Source organism: Anguilla anguilla, chromosome 2, assembly GCF_013347855.1.
Source record: "Anguilla anguilla isolate fAngAng1 chromosome 2, fAngAng1.pri, whole genome shotgun sequence".
In the NCBI taxonomy this organism is placed as follows: domain Eukaryota; kingdom Metazoa; phylum Chordata; class Actinopteri; order Anguilliformes; family Anguillidae; genus Anguilla; species Anguilla anguilla.
In genome coordinates, this window is record NC_049202.1 from 12,982,192 (window position 1) to 13,004,324 (window position 22,133).

Consider the following 22,133-nt stretch of genomic DNA (forward strand, 5'->3'; position numbering starts at 1 on the left):
GAAGGCAAACACACTGGCAGCGAGATCGCCTGATTAAGGGGTAACTAATGTGGGGAGAAACGCAACACCCTGGTGCTGGACTGTGGGAAGTTATCCATCTGATGGGGGGTGCTGCGCTCCAGGGCATTGCCGAATATCGCTTAAGAGTTTCTGTGAAAGAGGCGAGCTGTCTGAGGCTCCTCACAAAAAGCTCTCTGGAAGGCTGAGGTCACAGAGCTTCGACACCATTACTGCAGCCACCAAAGGGACAGTTAAGCATTTCTGAGCCTGTGCCTTTTGTTATAATATCCCAAAACTCAGGAAGGCCTATTTCTGAAATGCCAAAAACTACCATACTTTTACATTTAAATCCATTTTGATCAGAAAGATAGATCTCCTTACTATACCTTCCCAAACAGACTTGAATTAAAAAAACAATTGCCCTTAACTTCAAACTGCAAATACATGGAGCATTTGGATGATTGCTGTGAAGTTAACTATGTGGAAAAAAACACTTGCATTGTATTTCCAAGTTAAGGACAAATGTTGATTGAATACCGCAATCTGATTGCACCTGAGAAAATGAGTTTCAAAATGGAGTATGCAAAGCATAGCATTTACAGAATCATTGTCAGATAATTTCGGGGACACAAAATTGCCAGAGAATTGAAATAATTTAATTCATTTTTTAAGGAAATGTATTATTGCGATAGTTATGAAAGACAATTGAGGACTTCACCTACAAAAATGAAGAAGTTGAGTTTTTACTGGAAAACCCTCCCTCTTCTTCCAGATATGTTTTTACGATAAATATTATTCATGCACATTATTTCAGGTCCTCCAGTGATACAGTAGACATGCAAACCATGTCAGAAAGCAAAAGGTTAAAGAAACAGCATATCTTTTGCATTTCAGACCAGATCCCAGGCAGATATCTCTGACAATTTGAAGTAGATTTCAAATAAAAATAATATTAAAAACGAGCCTTATCGGCAGTCAGCAGTACGGGCTAATTTGTATTTGTTGATTCTCGTATTATCAGGAAACCTCATCACACCACTGGAAGCTCACGGAACCAATCAAGCGCTCATTTTATTATTCAGGTTAAAACAATAGATTTGGTTCATTTCACCAGCTTTCCCCATTTCAATGAATTTTAATGAGGCAGATATAATCTAATATTAAACATGTGGTACATGTTATGGGAAACTCGTGTTTAAAGATAAGCCAAGCTCCAGGGATTGAATGCTTATATTGGGCAACTTTCCAGTCTCTTTTCTTCTCTAGTACCTCAGAAGAACAAATGTTTGATATCAACTTATTTTATATTTACAGCTAATGATGCAAATAACCACACTGGCCATTCTCAGTTCACAACAATGCCATCGCAAAATAATATCCCCATTGATACAACGTGGGGCTAACATCTTCCAGATGCAATCGGCAGAATCATATTCATTAGCCTCGAACAAATCTTCTCCAAACATCTTATGAATAAATCAAGGTTATTTTTACAACACGGCACAAAGGCAATTTATTCAGGGAGATGCATACAAAGTTCCGTTCCCTTTCTCTGAAGATGACCAAATCTGCCCTCTGCTGCCACCCCCCCTCCTTCCCTCAGCCCAGCCCTCTCTCTGCCTGCTGTGATCCACCGGAGGGAACAGCACTGCCAATAACCAGAGTGCTTGACCCTCACTGAGGGCAAGTTCACAGGGGGACTGCCATGTTGGCTCAAAGCGCCTTCGTCTGAACCAACGACGCGCTGGCATTCCTGGGAAAAGCAGGTCGTTTTTTTGGAATGCCGTTGCCTTGCACCTTCTGTTGTCACAACAAAGGGCTTCTACATCACTCCGAGAAGTGCAAAGTGCACGGTATAACAAATCTGACCCGGCTCAGGGGGTCTTCATTTTCCAAACGCGCGGCTGACAGATTGCCTGCCAGCAGGGAAAACATATTTCAGGAGTGAAACGCAGACCTGAAACCGGGAGAAGGTGAGCGGGGCCCGTCGCATTCTCCCGACTGAGGATTTTTTATTGCAAACAAATGTTGAAAAGAACAGAGGGGGGATGGCAGGCGCAGGTATTTGAGGTAATGCCACATTAAATCAGCGCTCTGCCAGTGCTCTGCACGGACGGAGAGATCTCTGAAAACAGCAGTCTTTCAGCAAAAAAAAAAGAAAAGAAAGAAAAGAAAGAGAAGAGCTGCCGAGCTGCTTTCACAACATTTAAGGAGCGGCCGAGAGCCTCTGGGTCCGCAGTCATAAATAAATCAATTCCTCACGTCTGAACAGCAAAAGCTGGGGGAGAAAAAAAACAGCAGTGTAACACGTTCCATTTTATTCCGGGAAATAAATATATTGAGGAGGTTAAATCGAGCGCACCATTTTGCATTCCTGGTAGATTGTCTAAGAGGAAAGTTACATGTCGTGAATCTTGGGCGAGCCAACATTGGTTCCATAAAAACAATTTTCGTTTTTATAAAAATAAACCATCCTGACACCCCCAACGGGACCTTCACTAATTGAAACTGATGATAGGTAGGACGTTGGCAAGGTTTCCGAAACTACGGAGGGCGGGGTGAGGGAGGCGGTGCAAATGTAGGGTTTATAGGTGATCAAAACAAATCCCTACCTCTCCTGCAGGATCACTTTGTTTTCCTTCTTCCACAGGTCCTTGAAATCGGTGGAGAACTCGTGCCACACTGAGAAGAATGTGTGGGGAGAAACCTCTTTCTCCCCCATCTTCGCTTTGACAGAGAAGAAGATGCTCAACTCCAAGAAACTGAAAACAGAGAAATAAGGGGGACAGGTTATTCTGAAATAGTCATAATCTTGCAAAATACTTTGGCCATTTTACCAGACTGCAGTGAGAGACCAGGGGTAAAACAACTCTGTATATAATATAGGATACCATTTTGAGGTCACTTGTAACTTGACAGAGTCAGTTATCATTTAATGTATTCTGAACAACATAAGATAAAGCGTTTGCTGAAATTTCAAAGAAAAACACAAAAAATTTGAGCCATATCTTCTGGCTATAGTCATTGCATTCTTTTCTAACTCAATTAAATCATTTCAAATGTTTTGTCTACATGTCAAATCCCATAAATGTATAATGTACAATATTTGTAGAACTGCATTTGTAGATTTCATAGCTTTAAAATAATAACAAGTCAAACTCAGATTTGTTCTCTAAAGATATTTATTATCCATTGGGCATAATCTAAATATTCTCCTCTTCAAATAACAGAATATAGGCCCTACATAATAGATCAGAATAGATATAGAATTATTTAATATCCTGTACAATGAGATGCTTCAAACTATTTCAATAATATTGACTATTGCATTCAACTTGCATATATATTGAAGTTATTCAAACTGGCTGCTATTTAGAAGTAATATCAATAGAATTATTGCAAACTCACAATATAAAACATATATACATACATCATTACTGGTAGACTATATTAAAAAAAAAAACATTGTATTAAAACACAATAAGTTAAGTCTGGGGGAAATATTGCCTGCCCTGACTGTACTAAGCATTCAGAAATCTGCTTAATTGGAGCTTGTTTTATGCATGTGCTAAACACTTACCCTCAGCTACATTTCCAAACACACACATTCCTCCTTTTTTTCTCCTCGCAGAAAACTTCAAGTTAATTCGAGCTCCAATTAGATATACATATCTACAGGGAAATTGCTTTGGGAAAATACAATTTTGGCTCTTCCACCGAGTTCACAGTGAACAAACCAAACATTATTTTTTATGCGTGTTGTGTCAGACTCTTTCCTTTGTTGCTCTTGATCAATAACATGAAGAGGTGAACTCATTGTTTGGGGCTCCGGTTAATGCATTCCAAGTCCTGTCAGAGTGAACAGCATGCTGGAGCCTCCTCTGTCTGCCTGAGAGAGCTAGATAAACACAGCACCCCATGCCTTCTTCACCCCTTCACATGGTGCTCACAACCAGCCACAAGTTTTTTTTCTCTTTCTTTTTTTAATAGAACAATAACCTAAGCAGTGTGCATTCAAATGAGCCCGTGCTTTACAGTAGCCAGGCTATTTGGATATTGGATTTGTATGGTTGAAGACATTCATACTTGGTTCCTCCAAAACCACAGTTAATATTGTATACAGTAAAGTACAATCTTCATGACAGTGTGTTATTTTGCCTGCAGAGATGTGTGTGATGCACATTCCATGTAAAAAGAGAAATTTAAACCCTGCTCTTTGAGTAACATCGCAAATGGGTAGTAAAAGGAGGGTCTTACGTTTTGTGAGTCTCAGTCAGCTGTGTCTCCTGAGCCTCCAGTTCAGTTTTTGCTGTAAACAGAAACAGTCACAATTGATTAAGTAGTGATTGATTGTAAAGAAAACATTTACACTCAGAGAGAGATATGACAAAAAGGCATACACACAACATTTCATATTTTGCTTTCTTTCAATTCTTCTAATAGATGCCCTTGGATTGAAACATTAAATGACTTTGGAGGGTATATGTTTAAAATTCCCTCATGGGATGGTATAGTATAAGGATTGTTAATATTTTACAAGCCCTCAGAGACAGCCAGCTTCAAGGGCTGCTATCAGGACTGCCGCAAACGTGCTGTTTGCCCAGATTAGTCCTATTTGACAGGATCATTTCAAGTGGCGGCAGGAAAGTTAGCCTCTCGCCATTAAACTGTTTACCGATTTTCTCTTGCTGATAAACTGTTTACATTTTTGTCTAAGGAAAAGAAAAAAAAAAAAGTGTACATGCTCAGCGATAAGTCTTTCCAGCGCGCAGGTATAAAAACCGCCTGCAATCGGGCCCGATTGAGGGCTATCGGCGCATGCGCGATAAGGGGAGCGATCCCAGTGACAGAGAGTTTGCAGACAGATCTCTCTTTGTATGGGCCCAGGGAAGCCGGGTATGAATGGGGATTGCGAGCCACCGGGTATGTGTGTTTACGTTCTGTATCTCTGCAAGCCACCACGGCTGGCCACAGCACCACAAAAGCCAGACAGACCTCTTTATTTCCCCCTCCGATTGCAAACGATAACACGAGTGCACACGCACACACACACACAGGCACACAGGCACACACACACACACACATGCGCACACACGCACACATATGCACACATGCACACACACGCACACAGGCACACACGCAGGCACACACGCAGGCACGCGCAATTCTGCAAACCTACAGAGAGGACATTCCAGACATTGCTTACAAATAAGCAATGATACTGAACAATGCGAGTTTCCTTCAAGTGCACCTCGGAGAAAGGCATTACTGAGACGCAGCAGCGCTACAGGCCAGAGGCATGTCTGAAGGTCGAGCAGCAAAGCCAAGGAATTTTCAAAGGATCTACTTTGAAGGACTGTTACACAACAAATTCTCCTGCCACATAATTTCATTTGTTATTGTTCGGCTTCTGAGGTTTTTTGCCATTTGGAGAGAGGGATTTATGGAGAGGGGGGGGAAAGGCAGACATTTAACACTACCAGAAGACTTTCCAGACATGCTCGCTTTGATTTCAATATCTGGCTTCCATGAAAACAGGCAGTGCTTCACCTCATCAATGGTCGTGTGCAAGGGAATATTTTATAAGAATGGAAAAGCAGGGCACACACAGAGCACATTTCGCTGGTTTCCCAGTCAGAAAAAGGGCCGGTCCCCAGCCATAACAATCCGAAACAGTTATCCAACACCATTTCCCAAAGATCCAGGGACAGGGGAGGCAGGAGATCTCCCGGCTCTGATCTACAGCCTTCCTTTCAGGGAATATCAAATCATCCCATGTAATTGAAGCCAGAGGCACATCTAAGCACTCCTGACACGTCAAATATGAAGATCTACTGTTCCCTACACTAAATCTTCCTATTGATCTTTCCGCATGTGGTACCCATTGTTTGTAGATAATCAATCAGAACAGAATATGGTGAGGCATACGATTTCCCAATTAAAGGTAAGAATTCCCAATTAAAAATCGATAATGGACAAAACAAAATTGCCAAAATGGGGGCATCAGTTTAAAACATACACGTAACCGGGCTATATGCATGTCAATGTAAAATCCTCGACCAAATCGATAGCTGTGCAGTGTCCCCATAGCCTACGTAACTACCAGCTCCCTGGGATGATTATTTTCTCATGGCTTTTGGGGCTGATAAATTGCAGCTGGGTAGAAATAGGAAAAAGGCAACACTAAACATTAAAGTAACAAATTGCTAATTTAAAACAAAAATATTCCTACAATATGCTGTCGCTTTGTTTCCTTTCATTTAGCCCAAGGTTTGCTATCCAGTAAAACGGGAAGATTTTCCATGAGCCATTTGGTTTCCACTTCTTTGCAAATGTGAGGCTCTCTTGTGGTTTTTCATCAACAACCGTTTGAAAGGTGTTCCATTATGTCATAAAAATTATTTTACTGTACCAACAGTATCAATTATCAATTATTACTGATAGCTATCAACTTAGTGTTTACAAGAAATCTGAGTCATGAAGCACTCTGTGATAAAATTCCTTAATTAAAAAAGTGATACTGAATAAAATTTGACTGATTAATAGTCCCCAATAAAAATGACAACAAACTCACAAACCAAAATAATGGATGTGGAATAAATGGAAACAATTTAATTCAAGCATTTATTGTATCGATAACTACAGCACCACAAAATATCCTATTTTGTAGTAATAAATTCAATTATGGGTCAGAAAGCATGGATAAACTTCAAAAGGATAAAATAAGGCTGCTTCTATTCTGCGGCGGGTTTTGTGGTCAGACAATAACAACTGTTGACATTGTTTGGGGTGGTAGGCTGACTTTACCCCGGGACTACAAACAACAACAACCACCAAAGTTTCTATCGATCTCACAAGGGTCTGTTGTGAATTCAAAGTTAGGGCTCTCCAAGTCACATGACATGCCTAACAATGGAACCTGCCCTCAGGAAACGGTCCGTCACACGCAGATGAAAAGCCTGCTCTCCTCTCCCAGCGTCACCGTCAAAGACGAGCTTTCACCAAGGCATCCTTTAACTCGGACGCGAAAAACACCAAAAACAAAAGACATGTGCAACGGATTAGAATGCGATTGGGATATGAAAGCCTCGGCACGACCAGGGTTCGGAAGGACAGAGACGCTGGTTCCTTTCATGTCGGGTTGTTCAATCGGTTAGAAACGCAAAAATAAACACTTCCGAATAAAATTAAAAAAAACAAAAAAAAAAACAAATATGGGAGAGAAGGATGTGTGTGCGTGTGTGTGCGTGCATGGATCTGTGTGGATGTGGGTGTATGGGTGGATGTATCTGTGTGTATGTGTGTGTGTGCATGCGCGTGTGTGTTGCACAGATTGTGTGTTTCACAGATTTATCATCGGGGCCCATTCCATTACTAATGAATCATGCCCGTTTTTAAAAGGCAGGCAGGATAAACAACTCTGGAGTTTTCTGAGAGCCGGTGACACGGAATGTTTATTTGGACCTTTTTTAAGACAGAAGAGAGAAACATGAAGGGGACCAGGGGAAGGCGGGTCTGAGAGGGGAACAGAGCAGAGCGGAGCGGAGCGTGTCTGCCCTCCGGGCCCGGCCGGGACGGGCGAGCTCACCGTGGCCAATGCGCCGCTCTGTGATCTGCGGCTGCGGGGAAGTCGGGCTTCCTCCGGGTGCCCCGGGGCACCGGGGGTCAGTGCCCCGGGTGCACTTTGACAAATTGAGCGCGGTTGTGGTTAAGGGTCTCCACATCAGGAGCACACAGCCCTGAAAGTGCTTACAGAGCCAGGGCTTGGGTGGAGGAGGTGTGGGGGGGGGGGGGGGGGCGGGGAGCAGACAGCTCAGGGGACTAAACCCTGACATGCTGGCCTAGGTCTTCAAGGCCTGTTTCATGGGTCACATGCAGAGATTAATGACAAAACTGGGTTACAAAAATCTCATGGTCAATGGAACTTTCAGGGGTCACCAAGCATTATTGAAATGCGTTAAGCGCTGCTGCATCTCGGCCAGCTAATCACAGCCAGGCCCACGGTGTTCCTCCTCTGACAGCCGAGCAGGATGCCTCTTTCAGCCTGATGTGTAGGTAAACGCATCCGGAGAGATGGGCTAAGAGCAGGCTCAGAGAGAGCACATATTACCCCAAGGTGATTTTAACATTTTATGAATTGCTTACAAAGTAATATATGGTTTGGCACCAGAACACGTTACTTAAATCACACTTCTGTTGCTCTTATTCTATACAGAACTATTGGAAAGGTGCCATGTAAATAAGGATACAATTAAAACTAGCACAGTGGCACTCTAAAATGGTAAAAAGTAAAGTGAATCGTTTTGATGAAGGACAGCCTTAAATGCGCCCTCATCAGTTTTGTCAGACCTTTTTGGAAACTCTATTCCACAGTGAAAAGATCTTTGATTCAATTGCAAACCTTAATTTAAACATTATTTGCTCCACTCTCGTAATGTTGTTGTATCTTGTGTAGTAGTGGCAAGTTGCAGTATTTCTTCAAAAGCACAATTCATACATAATGACAAGTCATAGCTTCTATGAGCCCTTATTTTCTCATTCAAAACATCTTCCAAAAACATACTTAAAAAAAAAAAAAAAAAAAGTTTTACCATTGAGTGTGGCAGTTGAACTTTCACCCCCATAAATCTTGAACAGTCCTACAATATAGTTATTTGATTTCATATGAATGGCTTTACAGCTTGAGTTGAGTCAACAGCTGTCAGTTCCCCCATGACTTCAAAACCTGTCAAGCCTGAGACACACTGTACAAACTCAAAAAAAAAAAAAAAACCCCAAAATGAGAGCATTACTCATAACGTCTATGTAATCCACCAGTCGTGCGGATGGTGAAGTGATGGATGGCCCATTTGGCTTCCTCTGGTACACAGCCACAGTGGCTCAGCTTCATTGGGAACAGTTCATCATAGGAGCGTGTGACAGCCACGCACTGCCTCTCTCCTGCTCCTTACCTTGGCTCAAGAACTCCTCCATTTTGTCCTTGAAAGGTTGAAGGTGATCTTCAGAGGAGACGCGGCAGACTTTCTCGGTCTCGGTGGTGCATGCTGAGGGAGCGAGAAAGAGAATGAGAATGAGAGAGAGTTTGTCTGTTAGCGCAAAGTGAAAATGTAGCATTTTTTCAGTATATAAATTCTTTTTTTTTCCCAGAAAGAACACAAATTTGATATTGAGGGGGAAAAAGGCCTTTCAGCCCATCTAGGAACATCATGGTCTGTCTTTCTGTCTGTGCTTCTACTACATGACCCAGTCAGCTATGCTATACATGAAGTAATTGGCAAAATACATTTGCCAATTTTTACATATGTAGACCAAACCACAGGACAGACTGTGTTCACTTATGGTACTTATCGTTCCCTTTTGAACAATACGCAATCCCTACAATTATATGTACAAAAAGGAAAGGAAATACATGTGAAATAAACTATAACAAAAAAACAACAAAAGCAGTGGGACACCACAAACTACAGTGGTTCCAATACAATAAACACAACGCCTCCCCCCCCCCCCCCCACAGTACACAGATTTAAGAATTTACTTTCACTCTGGCATTTAGCCAGATTCCAGCTAATACATATATTAAGGGTCGAGGATTAGGGTTAAGGTTCACGGGATTTGCACACACAAGTACATTTTAAAATGACTACCAGGACGCTATTAAGATTACTTAAAGGGAGAGACTGAGCTCCTTCCTGAGAAAGTTCTGAGAAAAACTTGCAGTAGCCATACAGAGTCAGATGAGAGTCTATGAAATGACTTCTAATCCCATGATGCCTGGAATGTACTGTATTGTTAGCAGTCGAGTGAACATGCATTGGCAAAACAAATCTTTTCCAAATGAAAAAAAATAGAACATGAAACCTCTATCTTTAACACTTTCTATTCCTGAAATTGTAAGTGTTACATACCAGTGGTAGCAACCCTGGTACTGTGCCAGATTCTTGCTCCACCTGAATGCTCAACTACATAGCTGTACTGATTATTACACTCAATGAGCACATATGACCATGTGAAGAAACTGCTCACTGTTTCACCATTCAAACATTGAAGGTATAGACTCTTGAATATTGACTTTTAAAAATAATTGAAACTGTGCAATCAAAATCATATGGAACAAAAAGAAACATCCCTAATGTTCCTGGGCCATGTTCACCACTCCTCAACTACACAGCAAAACACCAACAACATGTAACTACACACATAAGGATGCTGCAAAGAAAATGTGATGATCTAAAGGTATGACAGAGTATACTAGTTTGAGGACAATTATATGCAACTGCCTAGGAGTGCCAAAGTACAATAATGTGTAGCAAACAAGTGAAAATTATGATTTCATCAGAAGATATCCTAAATGTAAAAAATAGAATACGCATTGTAATTTACCTCCATTTTAAGTGTTTTCCTCACATCAGCAAATGTATCAAAACCCTACATAATTGAAATGTATTATAGTTATGAATTACAACATTTTACCACATTACATAAATGAAAACCCCTGCTTATGCTGTGAATATAAAACAGTTATTTCTAGTAGTATTTATATAGTGATGGAAAATTTCAGACTTGGATGAATTACATTTAATAGCTAGGCTATAATGTGTTCCTCAATGATAAAGTCACCCACTACCTCATACCATACTGCTTTAAAGCAGAAATACCATCCACCTCTGTTAAAATCTTAATACAATTTTCCATTAAAAGGTAATGGGATAATATGCAATGCAATGCCAACAGGGTAATGGTTAATGGTTTCAAGAGCCAAAATGGGGTGTGCCATTTAAGTTTATGGTTTTCAGGGGGTCTGAAGGAGACTTATGACAGTCCTAGGCAAATAAGGACCTTTCAACATGGAGTTCTGCTTAAATACTAAACCAGAACCCTGATCCAGAATGCAACCCGTCTCCTTCATGATGCTTAAGACGTAACACTACTCTAAACATGAAACACAAAGCATCCACTACTGTAAAAGTATTTGATAAATGGCAGCAGAGATGCAGATGTGCTTCAATAACACCTCAGGAAGAAGGGAAACAAAAGGGGCAATGATATGCATTCCATACGATTCACCTGCATACCTTTCACTGCATGAAGACTAATGCACTCTGAGGAATTTTTAAACTTCTGTGAAGGACTGCAAGTCACGCACAATCGGTGGCAATGATGAATTAGAAAGTTGCATGCCGAATACAAATCTGAACGCCATATGGCCCATTTAGAGGCATTTCTTGACCTGTGTCCAAAGGAGGACCACATTGTTGTGGTTACCTAGTTAACTCAACCCCCAATGACTATCAATGGCTCCCACATCTGCTGTGGCCATTTACACCACCTCTGGGACCAGCCCCTCACAGTGATGTATTGATATGTGGGAAACTTAGACAAAGAATAACCGCAACACAATATAACTGCCCAACAACTGCTAGGATTGAACATTCAGATCTAAATACACACACACACACACACACACACACACACACACGCACACACAAACATAAAATCAACAAACACATTTATATAATTACCAGATGGAATGACAGCAGGAACATGCTAAGCACGACTGCACGCGCCATACAAATTGCCTGTTTAGATCTCCCATCTGTATCCCCTGTTTTTACATTATATTCACCAAGATCTAATGTGTTTCTGTGAGAAAATGAATGTGTTTCTCAGAGAAAATTAACTTGAGTTATTTTCAGTTATTATCTCGAGTTGAATGTAACGCACATTATTCAAAGTCTAGTAAGGCCTGCCGAGCGTGCAGTACATGACAAACGCTTTCTCTGGCATTCCTTCTCAAACAGCAGAAATAATCTACTGCAGGTGGCCAGTAAGATTTGGAGTATTGAAAATGTCGTCATTACAATGGTAGGATAAAGTGTGTATTTTACCAGTGAAACCAGCTGTGAGTATGCAATCGACTCGTCATCTCCGTGGTTCAACCCAACATTCTTGTCATAACAGCCCATTTATATCAAAACGTAATAGAACGATGATGCCATTCACCACTCACATCAGTACAAACTGCGGTTATCATTACTGATGGTACCACATCCCCAGAATAAGAAGGCCGAATGTTCTGATAACACTAATAGAAATGCACCTGGTGAAATAGTCTTTGCATGGTACATTTGACACAGATTAGGAAATACCAATCACCACATTGATTTTGCCTCGATTTTGCAACACTGGTGAAAACAAATCATTTAGCCATGGTATACTTTGGGAAACCCAAGTCAGTGGCCAGGCTTTTCCTCAATGATGCAGGTTAGCTGCAAAAAACAGTGCTGTGAATATCTATTTCATTCAGCGTTTCCCCAGCATATGACCTTCTCAGCCTAGAGACTATCCCCCCATTACTACAGATACAAGCCATGTCCTTTGCGAAATCTAACTTAACCAGGCTGCCCCAGAGTTCCAGGGTAATACAAGAATGATTTGTTTTGACAACATAACAACTAAAAAGCCCTCTCTTGTACTAATATAGTCCTTGTATTCAACCTCCAAGGACTACATCTAATTCCTAGCTGCAAGCCTGCAGGTCTGGCCTACAGTGAGGTGTGAGCAGGTAAGCACACTATTGGGTCCTGTCCTTCCTCTTTTTTTTCCTCCACTCCAAATTCTTTGTGCCGCTTGACTTACTGTAAGAGCTGCTTGGGGTGGAGTGATTTCCTGAGACTGTCTTGTTTGGATTTGTAGGGGACAGTAAAACCTGGCTCACGGTTCGACAGGAGCCTGGCTATTGCCGCCATCTGCTTTCAATTAGGGGAGTGCGCACAGCGAACAGATGCTAGCCATTAACCCTGTGCTGCTGCGCCGCTCTGTATTGATCGCAAGTCCTGATGTTGCGGGGCATCAGATGAGCCATTAGCAATTGAAATGTCTGCAAATAACTCTCCCCTACCAGGGGAAAAAAAACTCCACTGGCATATGAAACGGTAGATACCAGAAAACCCACGCTAGGTCCATTCCACTGACTGAAAGAAGAGCTGAACCGATTTTACATGAAATAGTGCTCTGGTGACCAAACCTAACCACAAATATTACATAAAAAATTGGATATCAGACATGCCCGAAGATTGACACTGGATCACGTCGATTGTGAAGCGATAGGGAATTTCACGGTCCTATGAAAAGCAGAAGCCTGTGGTCTCCTCGAGCTGGCGGAGAACGAGGCATACGATGAGACGCCATTGCGGTCAAGACTGGCTGTTCATAGTGGCCTTTCTCACACAAACACAAGGGAGAGCAGGCCAAGAGGTGTTTACACAACTCTCGCCTGCTTCCGCCTTTTAATAATTTAATGACTGGTTTGGATTGCTTCTGAAAACAAAGAAATCACACAGTGAAATGGGCAGAAACAATTACCCAAATGGCTTCCTCGAAATGGGTCGCCTGCCTTCTTGGTCTAGGCTGGTTGCCTTTGATCGATAAGACTCCCCCCGGCTTTGTAGAGGTATTAGGTTCCCCACCCACCCCCCTCATGATTGATAAGATGGAAGCAAGGAGCAGGGGCAAAATTCAGAGTCAAGGAAGAAGAATTAAAAGGGAGGCAAATTTAAAAAAAACAACAAAAACAAATGAAAGTGAACTAAGTCTGTTAACCATTTCAAATGTGCTAACAACTTCCAGGCTCTTAAAGACTTGCCCCCTAGGAAATAACCTCAAGCTTAAACCTTGTGTTCAAAGTGCTGCTTATTTATTTATTTATTGCTAAGGTTGCTGACTCCATATTTACATCAGTATTTACACATGGAAATGCAACCAGTTCAATAACTTGTAAGCTTTACGCTGAGAAGGGCATACAGGTCACTGTCAGTAATAATTCTATTGATAATAGGAGGTGGCACTAGAAGAGAGGACTTGAAGTCCTGAAATGGCTGTTTACTGCTTTAAATGAACTTTTATTCGTAATGTTTTTTTCCTGGAAACATTAACTTTGCTTTGCATGACAATCCATTCATTACCATATAATACAACTTCTATTCCTTATTTATGATGATGTCAGAACTTGTGGTATAGAGTGGAAGGTTTTTGCGGTAGTACCAAAATACAGCCCACAGTACAGATGTCTGAGGGCATGGAAATGTCCAGACAGACCCATCTGACTGATGACTCAAGAGTGCCTCCACACACTCCAGCAGAAAGATGGGACGTAACCGCAGCGAGCATGTTTCAGCGCAGAGGAAACAAGGGGAGTTTGAAGGCAACAAGGTTAAAGGAATGCTGGGAAAAAACGCTAAAACAAGGAGGCCTCACATTCAATTAGGCCCAGGGAGATATCAGACACACTTTAAGTGTATCAAGAGGAATACTGTCCACCTTGTGACCATAACAAGTGGTTAAGAGTACAACCAGCCCCCTAACACCCCCGACCCCCCCCCCAACACAACTGTGTGTAAACCCTGCCACACGCGCTTGCCCCCCCCCCCCCCCCCAGCCCCACTGTTACAGGGAAGTCATGGGGGACACATTAGGGGCACTGCTGGAGCAGCGCGCTTGCAATGGGGCGAGGGAGATCAAACGCGGATTGGGTTGCCGTTTCAAGCGGAGCCCCGCTGAGCTCGGGAGGAAAAAAAAAAGCGGGGAGCGGCGCTCCTACAGAGCCATGAAATTTAAAAGCAATTGGTGGAGCCGAAGGGCCCAGGGCCGCGGCACCGCGTCAGACCGGTGTCGGCTAAATAACACATCACCCCGCCCTTTACGCGCCGGCGGCCTCGGCCTCGCCCACGAGACGTCAGAAAGAAAGAGAGCGAAAAACGGGCGACTTGATGTTTTATTTCTTCACTGGGTAACAATGTAGAAGAGAGTAGAAGAAAAATATACTCACGTGCCACGTAAGCCTACTCTACCATGTGGTCTCTACCTTGTTTTTCCATTGGATACACTGTCTACATGGGTAAGGCCTCACCTGTTTGCCACGTATGCCCTGATGAAGATCAGTTCTCGATCGAAACATGTTGGCTATTTAGTTATTTTAGCCATTATAATAAAGGCTTTTTAACTTTACCCTTTTCCTGCGCTCCTCATTGGATTACTATATGAGTGCCTAGAACGCTCTTTAGTTCTTTTTGGACTTATTATTCTTAATGGGTAAAAATGTACTTTCTGACCATCCATCCATCCATCACACATGTACCATGTGCCTGTGTTCCATGCATTGAATGTCTTTAATGTGGTTTCCTAAAGTAAATAAATACAACTCTGTGGCATTACGGTACAGCAACCTGTGCTGATGAGGATTGTGGACATTTTCAGTAAGTATAAATGGCAGCGATATGTAAATGGTAAGATCCTGATTTTTTGCGATAAACAAAGAACCCTCATGAAAGGAAGCAATGAATATTTGATGTGGGAGCAGACAAAAACACTTTTTTCGGGAATTTAACTGTGCTGTGAATATAACAAATGCTATTCTATTTTCTTGGTGGGGAGCCTGAAGTTCCATCGAGTGGCTTCATCCTGCGGGTGGCCGTTGTGGTCAATGGGGACATGCATGCTCTCCACACAGGGACAAGCAGACGGCGGAACAATAACTATGTGTGGCGGCAGTGCTAGACGCTGAACAGAAAACTAGACACTTTATGTTCTCGCTCATTTGTTAATGGCAGGCAGTAGTTTTACTACCTGATAAAGTGGTGGCGGGATTTGGCCCCAAATGCAAGGGCTCTGCCCCCTCCGTGGTCGAAGGCCGATTATCTCAAATAACGCTAAAGCCCAAACATCAAGGCCGGCCCGGCCTGCCGTCCATCTCCTGTCAGCCTTTTATCAGTGGGGGAGGATCTGTCTCAGAGCTCCGAGCTGACAAGGGATCTCAGAGGAGATTCGGTTACCGTTGAGGTCCTTTCTTAACTTGCGGAGATCCTTCTGAAAGTCATCAAACTTCATCTGCGACGCCTGAAAGAGGTCCTGTGGCTCGGGGAGCGGGTAGACGCACGTCTCCTTGCCAGCATCCTGCAAAAAAACAGAAATAAATGCAATTGTCTGGCGATACTGCTTCATATACCCTGATTAAGGGCGATATCAGATTCAGTGCAATACCAGAATAGTATTTCGAACAACAAAGTGACTTGAAGATTCCAGCAAGGAAATACTGGGTGGTGAAACGGCATAACATCACTCCCTGATAGCTACATTTTTAGGGGGACAATAATGTAAATATATGGACAATAGAACATTATCAAAGCCAGAGACAAAACCACTTGTAAAAAATAAAAAAGGGTCACAAAACAACATTCAACAAGCGGTTTTGTGTCGTGACCACATTTAAATTAAACGCAGAAGACGTGGCCGCGCGAGAAGGCCGCAGTCACTCACGCTGACAGCCCGGAGTAAATGTCGCAAGCACCGAAGAAAGGACAGAGGATAAAACCCGAAACGCAAAAATAAATAAATAATCATTTTCACAAAATGGCTTCATACATCAGGAGATGGTGATGGCTAACACCACATCCATTGCCAACTTATAATCAGCGATAAAAACCTCTGAAATAAACCTCAATTGGAGGCTGGCTCCCATGTTCTGAGAATATAAATCATAGTTACGATGACATAAATCAAAATGTCACACTTTTAATAGAAACACATGCTTGTACTGAGACTGTCAGGATATTACAGAATGCGTCAAAAGCTCAGATCTTGTCACATTGGCTGTTTTTGGCCTAACGTCATAACGTTAAAACAACTTATTTACAGCGTGCTAGCTCAGGGAACTGGAGCCAGACTAAACTGAATGCACCTCAGGCTGGGCAAAGCACGATTTACTACTGCAAAATGTTCAGCAGGGAAATCAATACAATTAAAAGAATAAACAACCTGTGACACCGCTAGGCAAGAAAAATGAGACTGACCAAATGAGCAGACATGCCACGGTTTGAATTGAGGATCAAATAAACCGGAACCAAAACATACCTCATCGAAATGCCTTAAGTAGTAAGCGACGATGTAAGACAAAAGACTCCTCGTGTTATCCTAAAACAGGGGGAACAGAAGTCATACACATGCCATGAAAAGCATTCACTTTATGTAACCAGTTATACACTGCTGGAGGACCTTATTTATTAACCCAATTTGACATCCTACTAAATGGCTAAATTTAGAGTCTGCACCTGGGCTTCATACACCACATACTGTGACACTGTGAAAACTAGTACAATATTTATTTAACTATATGGTAGAATGACTTTCAAGTGAAAGGTCATTATTGTGAGAAGTTTAAAGATTTGAATGCTTGAATGCAATAGAAGAATTAAGCCTGCACAATACACTTGTGCTGCACAGTCATTGACCTTATTTGCAGACACACAAAAACCCTACCAGTCCATGAGTAGAAATGGGAAAATGGGTAAAGCAGGAAGAGTGTGCACACTTAATTTCTTATATCTAATTCAATCCGCAAATATATGAGAATGAGAACTTATGGTTGGAGCCTAAAAACCTCAATTCTAACCACTTAGCCTTATGCCAAAGGACTAGCCTATGTGCATGTGTTGTTGGAAAAATGAAACCAAAGAATGGTAAGGTACTTCACAACTCAGTGAAACATGAAAGAAAAGTGGACTAGTGTCAACAGTCTAGTCTCTCAGTCAGCTCATCATGTATTCATTTGTGGTCCAGCCTCCACCAGAAGGACAGGATGTGCATGAATATAAATTTATGTAGCATCTGAAATTGTTTTTGACAGTCACCCTTCTACAGTTCTCTAATTTGCATCACAGGTAGTCAAGAAAGCGGGGACTGATACATTACGATGTTGAAAACAATGTGGCTTGGTATGACCCTGCCGAGGCACCGTAGTGACAGAACTCACGCTGCTCTTCACATCTTTAAGCTTGGGGAGGATGTCCAGGGCAAAGCCGTCTGCCTGACCTCTGGTCCTGTTTCCCCCGTTCATGAAGTTCCCGAAGGCCAAGACTAGGCCCAAGACCTGCATCACCCCTGCGCCACTGTTCAGGGTCTGAGAAAGAGAGGCGGAGAGGTAGAGAGAGATAGACGGAGGGGTAGCAAAAGAAAGAAGGAGTTGGAGAGAGGGGGGAAAGAGCAGGAGAAAGGGAGAGAGAGGATTGGAGATGGAGAAAAAGAACAAGAGAATGAGTCAACTGTGTTCACCCAGAGAGAGGCATGGCAAGGTGATAAAGGAAAATCTCTCATAAGCAGAAGGGCTTGTGGGTCAAAATGCCATGTGTGGCCCAGCTGTTGTACCCTTGAGCAAGGTAACTCACCTGAATCGCTCAGTAAACATGCGGTAGCATGAATGTATAAATACATGGAGGTGTAAGCCTCCCTGGGCAATGGGGTAACTGCCAAAGAAATAAATAGCATAGTGCAACCCGCCATACCGCCTGATGGGAGGTGTGTTTGCTCACCGCCAAGACAACGGTTCACGAACGGGTGCACTGAGTGAACCTCTCGCGGCTCTCGTAGCACCATTACGCTGAACGAGCTTGTTCTTAATCTTGGGTAGGCCTCTCCCTTCACACAACAGTAATGCCACTGCTGGATCATCCTTTAAATGCAGCCTACATCTGCTGTTGTAGTGGCCAAATTTTTTTTTTTTTTTTTTTTTTTAAATACCGTTAATTAAATTGATTAAAAATCCATCATGGTGGACTTTTATGGGTTCTTGGGGCATATTTGTTCCTCATGAGGAATGACACAAGTACACCTGGTTTCATGAATTTTCATCAAACGGGGTGGAAATGCCAGCATTTTGAAATTTGCTTTTTGAATCGGTTACTATAGCGCCACCTATGGACGAATCATGGTCATTCTTTCTGGCATGGTTACTCATGGTCTCTAGTTTTGACTTGGTAATTTATATCATTTTTGGTCAAGGACTTTAGTTATTTGACCATTTCCAGGATGATAATAATAATAATAATAATAATACCACCAACAAAAACAATAGGGTTCCTACTTCGTAGGACCCCTAATGACAGCCGGCACCGATACTCACCGTACATACTTTCTGTAGCATGTCAAGCTTGCGGAGTATGGAAGATATACATTCCGTGAAGGTGGATTGAAAGAGGATGCAAAATACCCTTCCTGAGAAATTGGGGATTTGTGACAACTGAAAGAGGAATCTGAAACAAGAAAATTATACAGTGTATATGTCTTGGGACAAAGAAAATGGAAAGAGGAACGGAAACAATCTTATGCCAGATCACAGGACATCATTTCAAAGACAATCTGAGCGGCCAATGAATGTAGCAAGAAAACCAGCTAAAGTATTTAAAAGAGAATTTACAAGCTTACTAGCAAGTATTTACAAATGACTCTTTGTTATGTGCCAGGAACAGCCTATTAGAAGTTTACCTGGGTACCACTTACACATTCTCAAGAAACCTATAATAAACTTAATGTCCCAAGCCCTGTAGATACAGTACATTATCTAATAGTAATTGGAAGGTATTGTACATTACAGGTGCTCTTTCGTGGTTAGGAAGTTTTTTGAACAATGAAGCACTAGCCTCCAACCCCTAGCAGCCCAACATTGCCCCCAAACTCAATACCCATTGTGAGCATGTGTGAGACAATTTCTTTTTTATAAATATGCTAAATGCTAAGATGCAGTTTCCTCCTCAAGATATACATCAGATATTAATTTTAGGATTAATTTCCCTCACCTGCATGAAGATGAGAAGACAAGCTACAGTAAACACAGACATTTCCCCTTTTGAGTTCATAGCAGGTCTGCATTTGAATCCATCCAATATTAAAATATCTAATTTTGTTGTGCAAAGTGCTTAGCGAAAGAGATAGATTCCCATGTGAGGATAGACTACTGAGACTACAGAAATACCCCACGACAACTGTCTGAAAAAAATAAGAACATTTCTTACTGTTCAGGTTTATCCAGTGGCTTTGCATTTTCTTTTTCTTTAGAGGACTTAATGTGCTTTTCAATTTTATCCATCTCCTCCTGTTGTGCTCTCTGAAATGATATTACCACAGGGTCACCACAGAGAATAACAAGTACATATTTGACATTCCATTACATGTCACTTCTTTCGCAAAGGACAAAGCATATCTATTATACATCCCTCCGAAATTCACCACAACCAAATAATATTATATTTCACATCTTCAGGTATAAAAGACCATACATTAAAACAACACCGCTGAAACTATTACAGCAACAGTTCAGATGTGTTATTAACTGGGGAGAAGGGTATAACTGAAGATGCATACCGAGCCTTTTTTGACCATACTTTTCATTTTTGAGGAATCTGAATTTTGTTTATATTGCAATCTTAAAGAAAACCGAAACCAATAAAACAGGGCGCGAAACTGCACCGTCGGAAGAATTTTCTCCACCAGTAGTGTTACAACCAAAAATGTTCCCCAAGAACCCCTCAATTGTGCAAAATTGTTTGGTTCGGAAACAATGTCCACACAGCTCTAATCTTTTCGTCATTCCTGAAACTGGAGAATGGTCACTGTAAGGAGAAAAACAAAGAAGCTTCCCCGTTCATCAATTATTTATAAGCGCAAATCGTTTAAAGGCTTATTAAAAGCTTATAATGAAAATATAATAAACATTGAATAACACAAAGGAATTGGACTCAGCAGAGGGAAAATAGAGTAGAAAAAACTGAGGGCAGCAGCCAGCATTTCATGGATTCCTTTTCAAAATGTTTTATTTGTGGTTTGTAACCAAAGAGGGATAGACAGCATTTATTTGGCATTATAAGGTATTTATTTATTTGACAGATTTTCCATTTGCTTCTGTGCATGTGCCAAGCCATTGAAGGCACTGGATCAAAATGGAGGCAAATAGAAACTATAAGCCTTTCAGGAACTCATGCTTTGCCAACAGACATCCATGTTCCTTACAGCCCATCTGCTGATATGGCGTTAAATGATGCTGACATCTATGTTTTGTAAAAGCTGTACTAACACTGAACCTGGGCAAACGGCAGTGGGAACACTCTACCATGTGGGCCCAACTCCTATGGGGTGGAAATAATGGAGTACATAACACAATTACAGCACAGTACATTGTGAGCACAGAATTCTGACACCCTCTGTTAAAGGTCTCATAAGACAACTGAAAAATGATCTGAGACCTAATGCACATATGCTTTTAGACTGGAAAAGCAAGGGTGCCATAACCCTTAAGTGGGCACCCAAACAGCTGGATATCGAGAAAGTGTGTTGAAATGAAGATTCCATATTTGTACAGTATCAGTGCTACATGTCCAAATGCAACAAAGTGTATTTTGTATGACCTCAGTTTTAAAAAAGAAAATGAGCTTCTGACAAATGATGCACAAAATTCCACAGTGAGATTCCAGAGCAAACAGAGCTTTCTATTCCAAATGCAAGCTGCTTCATAAATGGTCTAAGCTGGCGCTTGCTTCCAAGAGTAAACACCCCCATAAACAACTGTGTTTGACTTCTCTGCTCTGGACTCTATTTGAAGCATTTAAAAAAAAAAAAATTAATAAATAAAGGAAGCAAAGAATGCCATGATCAAAGTTTGGCCTAATCGGCATTTACATTGAGTTCCTTTCAAATTGAGACAGAAGTGCGATCGATATGCTCTCATTTAAAATGAATGAACTCCTTCAAAGTGACATGCCTTGAAGATCCCGGTTTTAGAAATAGGGGGTTGGGGGAGTGGTGGGGGTCTGCCTGAATGTAAACTTTGGAAAACTCTCGGATCCATTAGGCTCCATCACAAAATCAAACAAAACGAGACCATGTTAACTTCAAGGCCCTGCACACGCATAGCTTTGCAATACTTCAAACGTGGGCATCAAACAGAGTGATTAGTATTCTGTTCACTCTGCCATCTGTTGACAAGGGCAGGCTCTGCTTCTAATTTACAGAGTGTTTTATAGTGTAAATTTTTCAAATAAAAAGCAGATTGCCCTCTGCTTGTACAATTATGAATGAGACCTGTAAACGGGAAGGCTTGGATGTTATCCTAAGATCGATAATAATTGATAGCTGTGGATTATCAATAGCAACACCGCACAAGATACTTATCAGCCAAGGAAGAGAGACAAGGAACTCTAAAGCACAAAAGCGGAACGTGACAGTGTGAGGGAAAGCACGAGGGACTTAAGGTTACCGTTTTTTCCCCCCCCTCTGCATAGTTTGCAACTTATGTTACGGGGGTTCTGGTTAAA

General features: G+C 41.7%; 1 protein-coding gene across 2 annotated transcripts in view; it reads right to left on the reverse strand.

Annotated features, from left to right (window-relative positions):
• fmn2b (formin 2b) overlaps nt 1-22,133 on the reverse strand; it is a 65,233-nt gene that overhangs the window by 6,686 nt on the left and 36,414 nt on the right. For both annotated transcript variants that reach the window (XM_035406156.1, XM_035406155.1), the window contains 8 exons: nt 19,839-19,930; nt 18,950-19,079; nt 17,804-17,950; nt 16,906-16,965; nt 15,828-15,948; nt 8,952-9,044; nt 4,258-4,309; nt 2,613-2,762 (listed from right to left, as the gene is read on the reverse strand). In XM_035406156.1, coding sequence (XP_035262047.1) covers nt 2,613-2,762; nt 4,258-4,309; nt 8,952-9,044; nt 15,828-15,948; nt 16,906-16,965; nt 17,804-17,950; nt 18,950-19,079; nt 19,839-19,930 — 845 coding nt within the window. The remainder of the gene's footprint in view (nt 1-2,612; nt 2,763-4,257; nt 4,310-8,951; nt 9,045-15,827; nt 15,949-16,905; nt 16,966-17,803; nt 17,951-18,949; nt 19,080-19,838; nt 19,931-22,133) is intronic.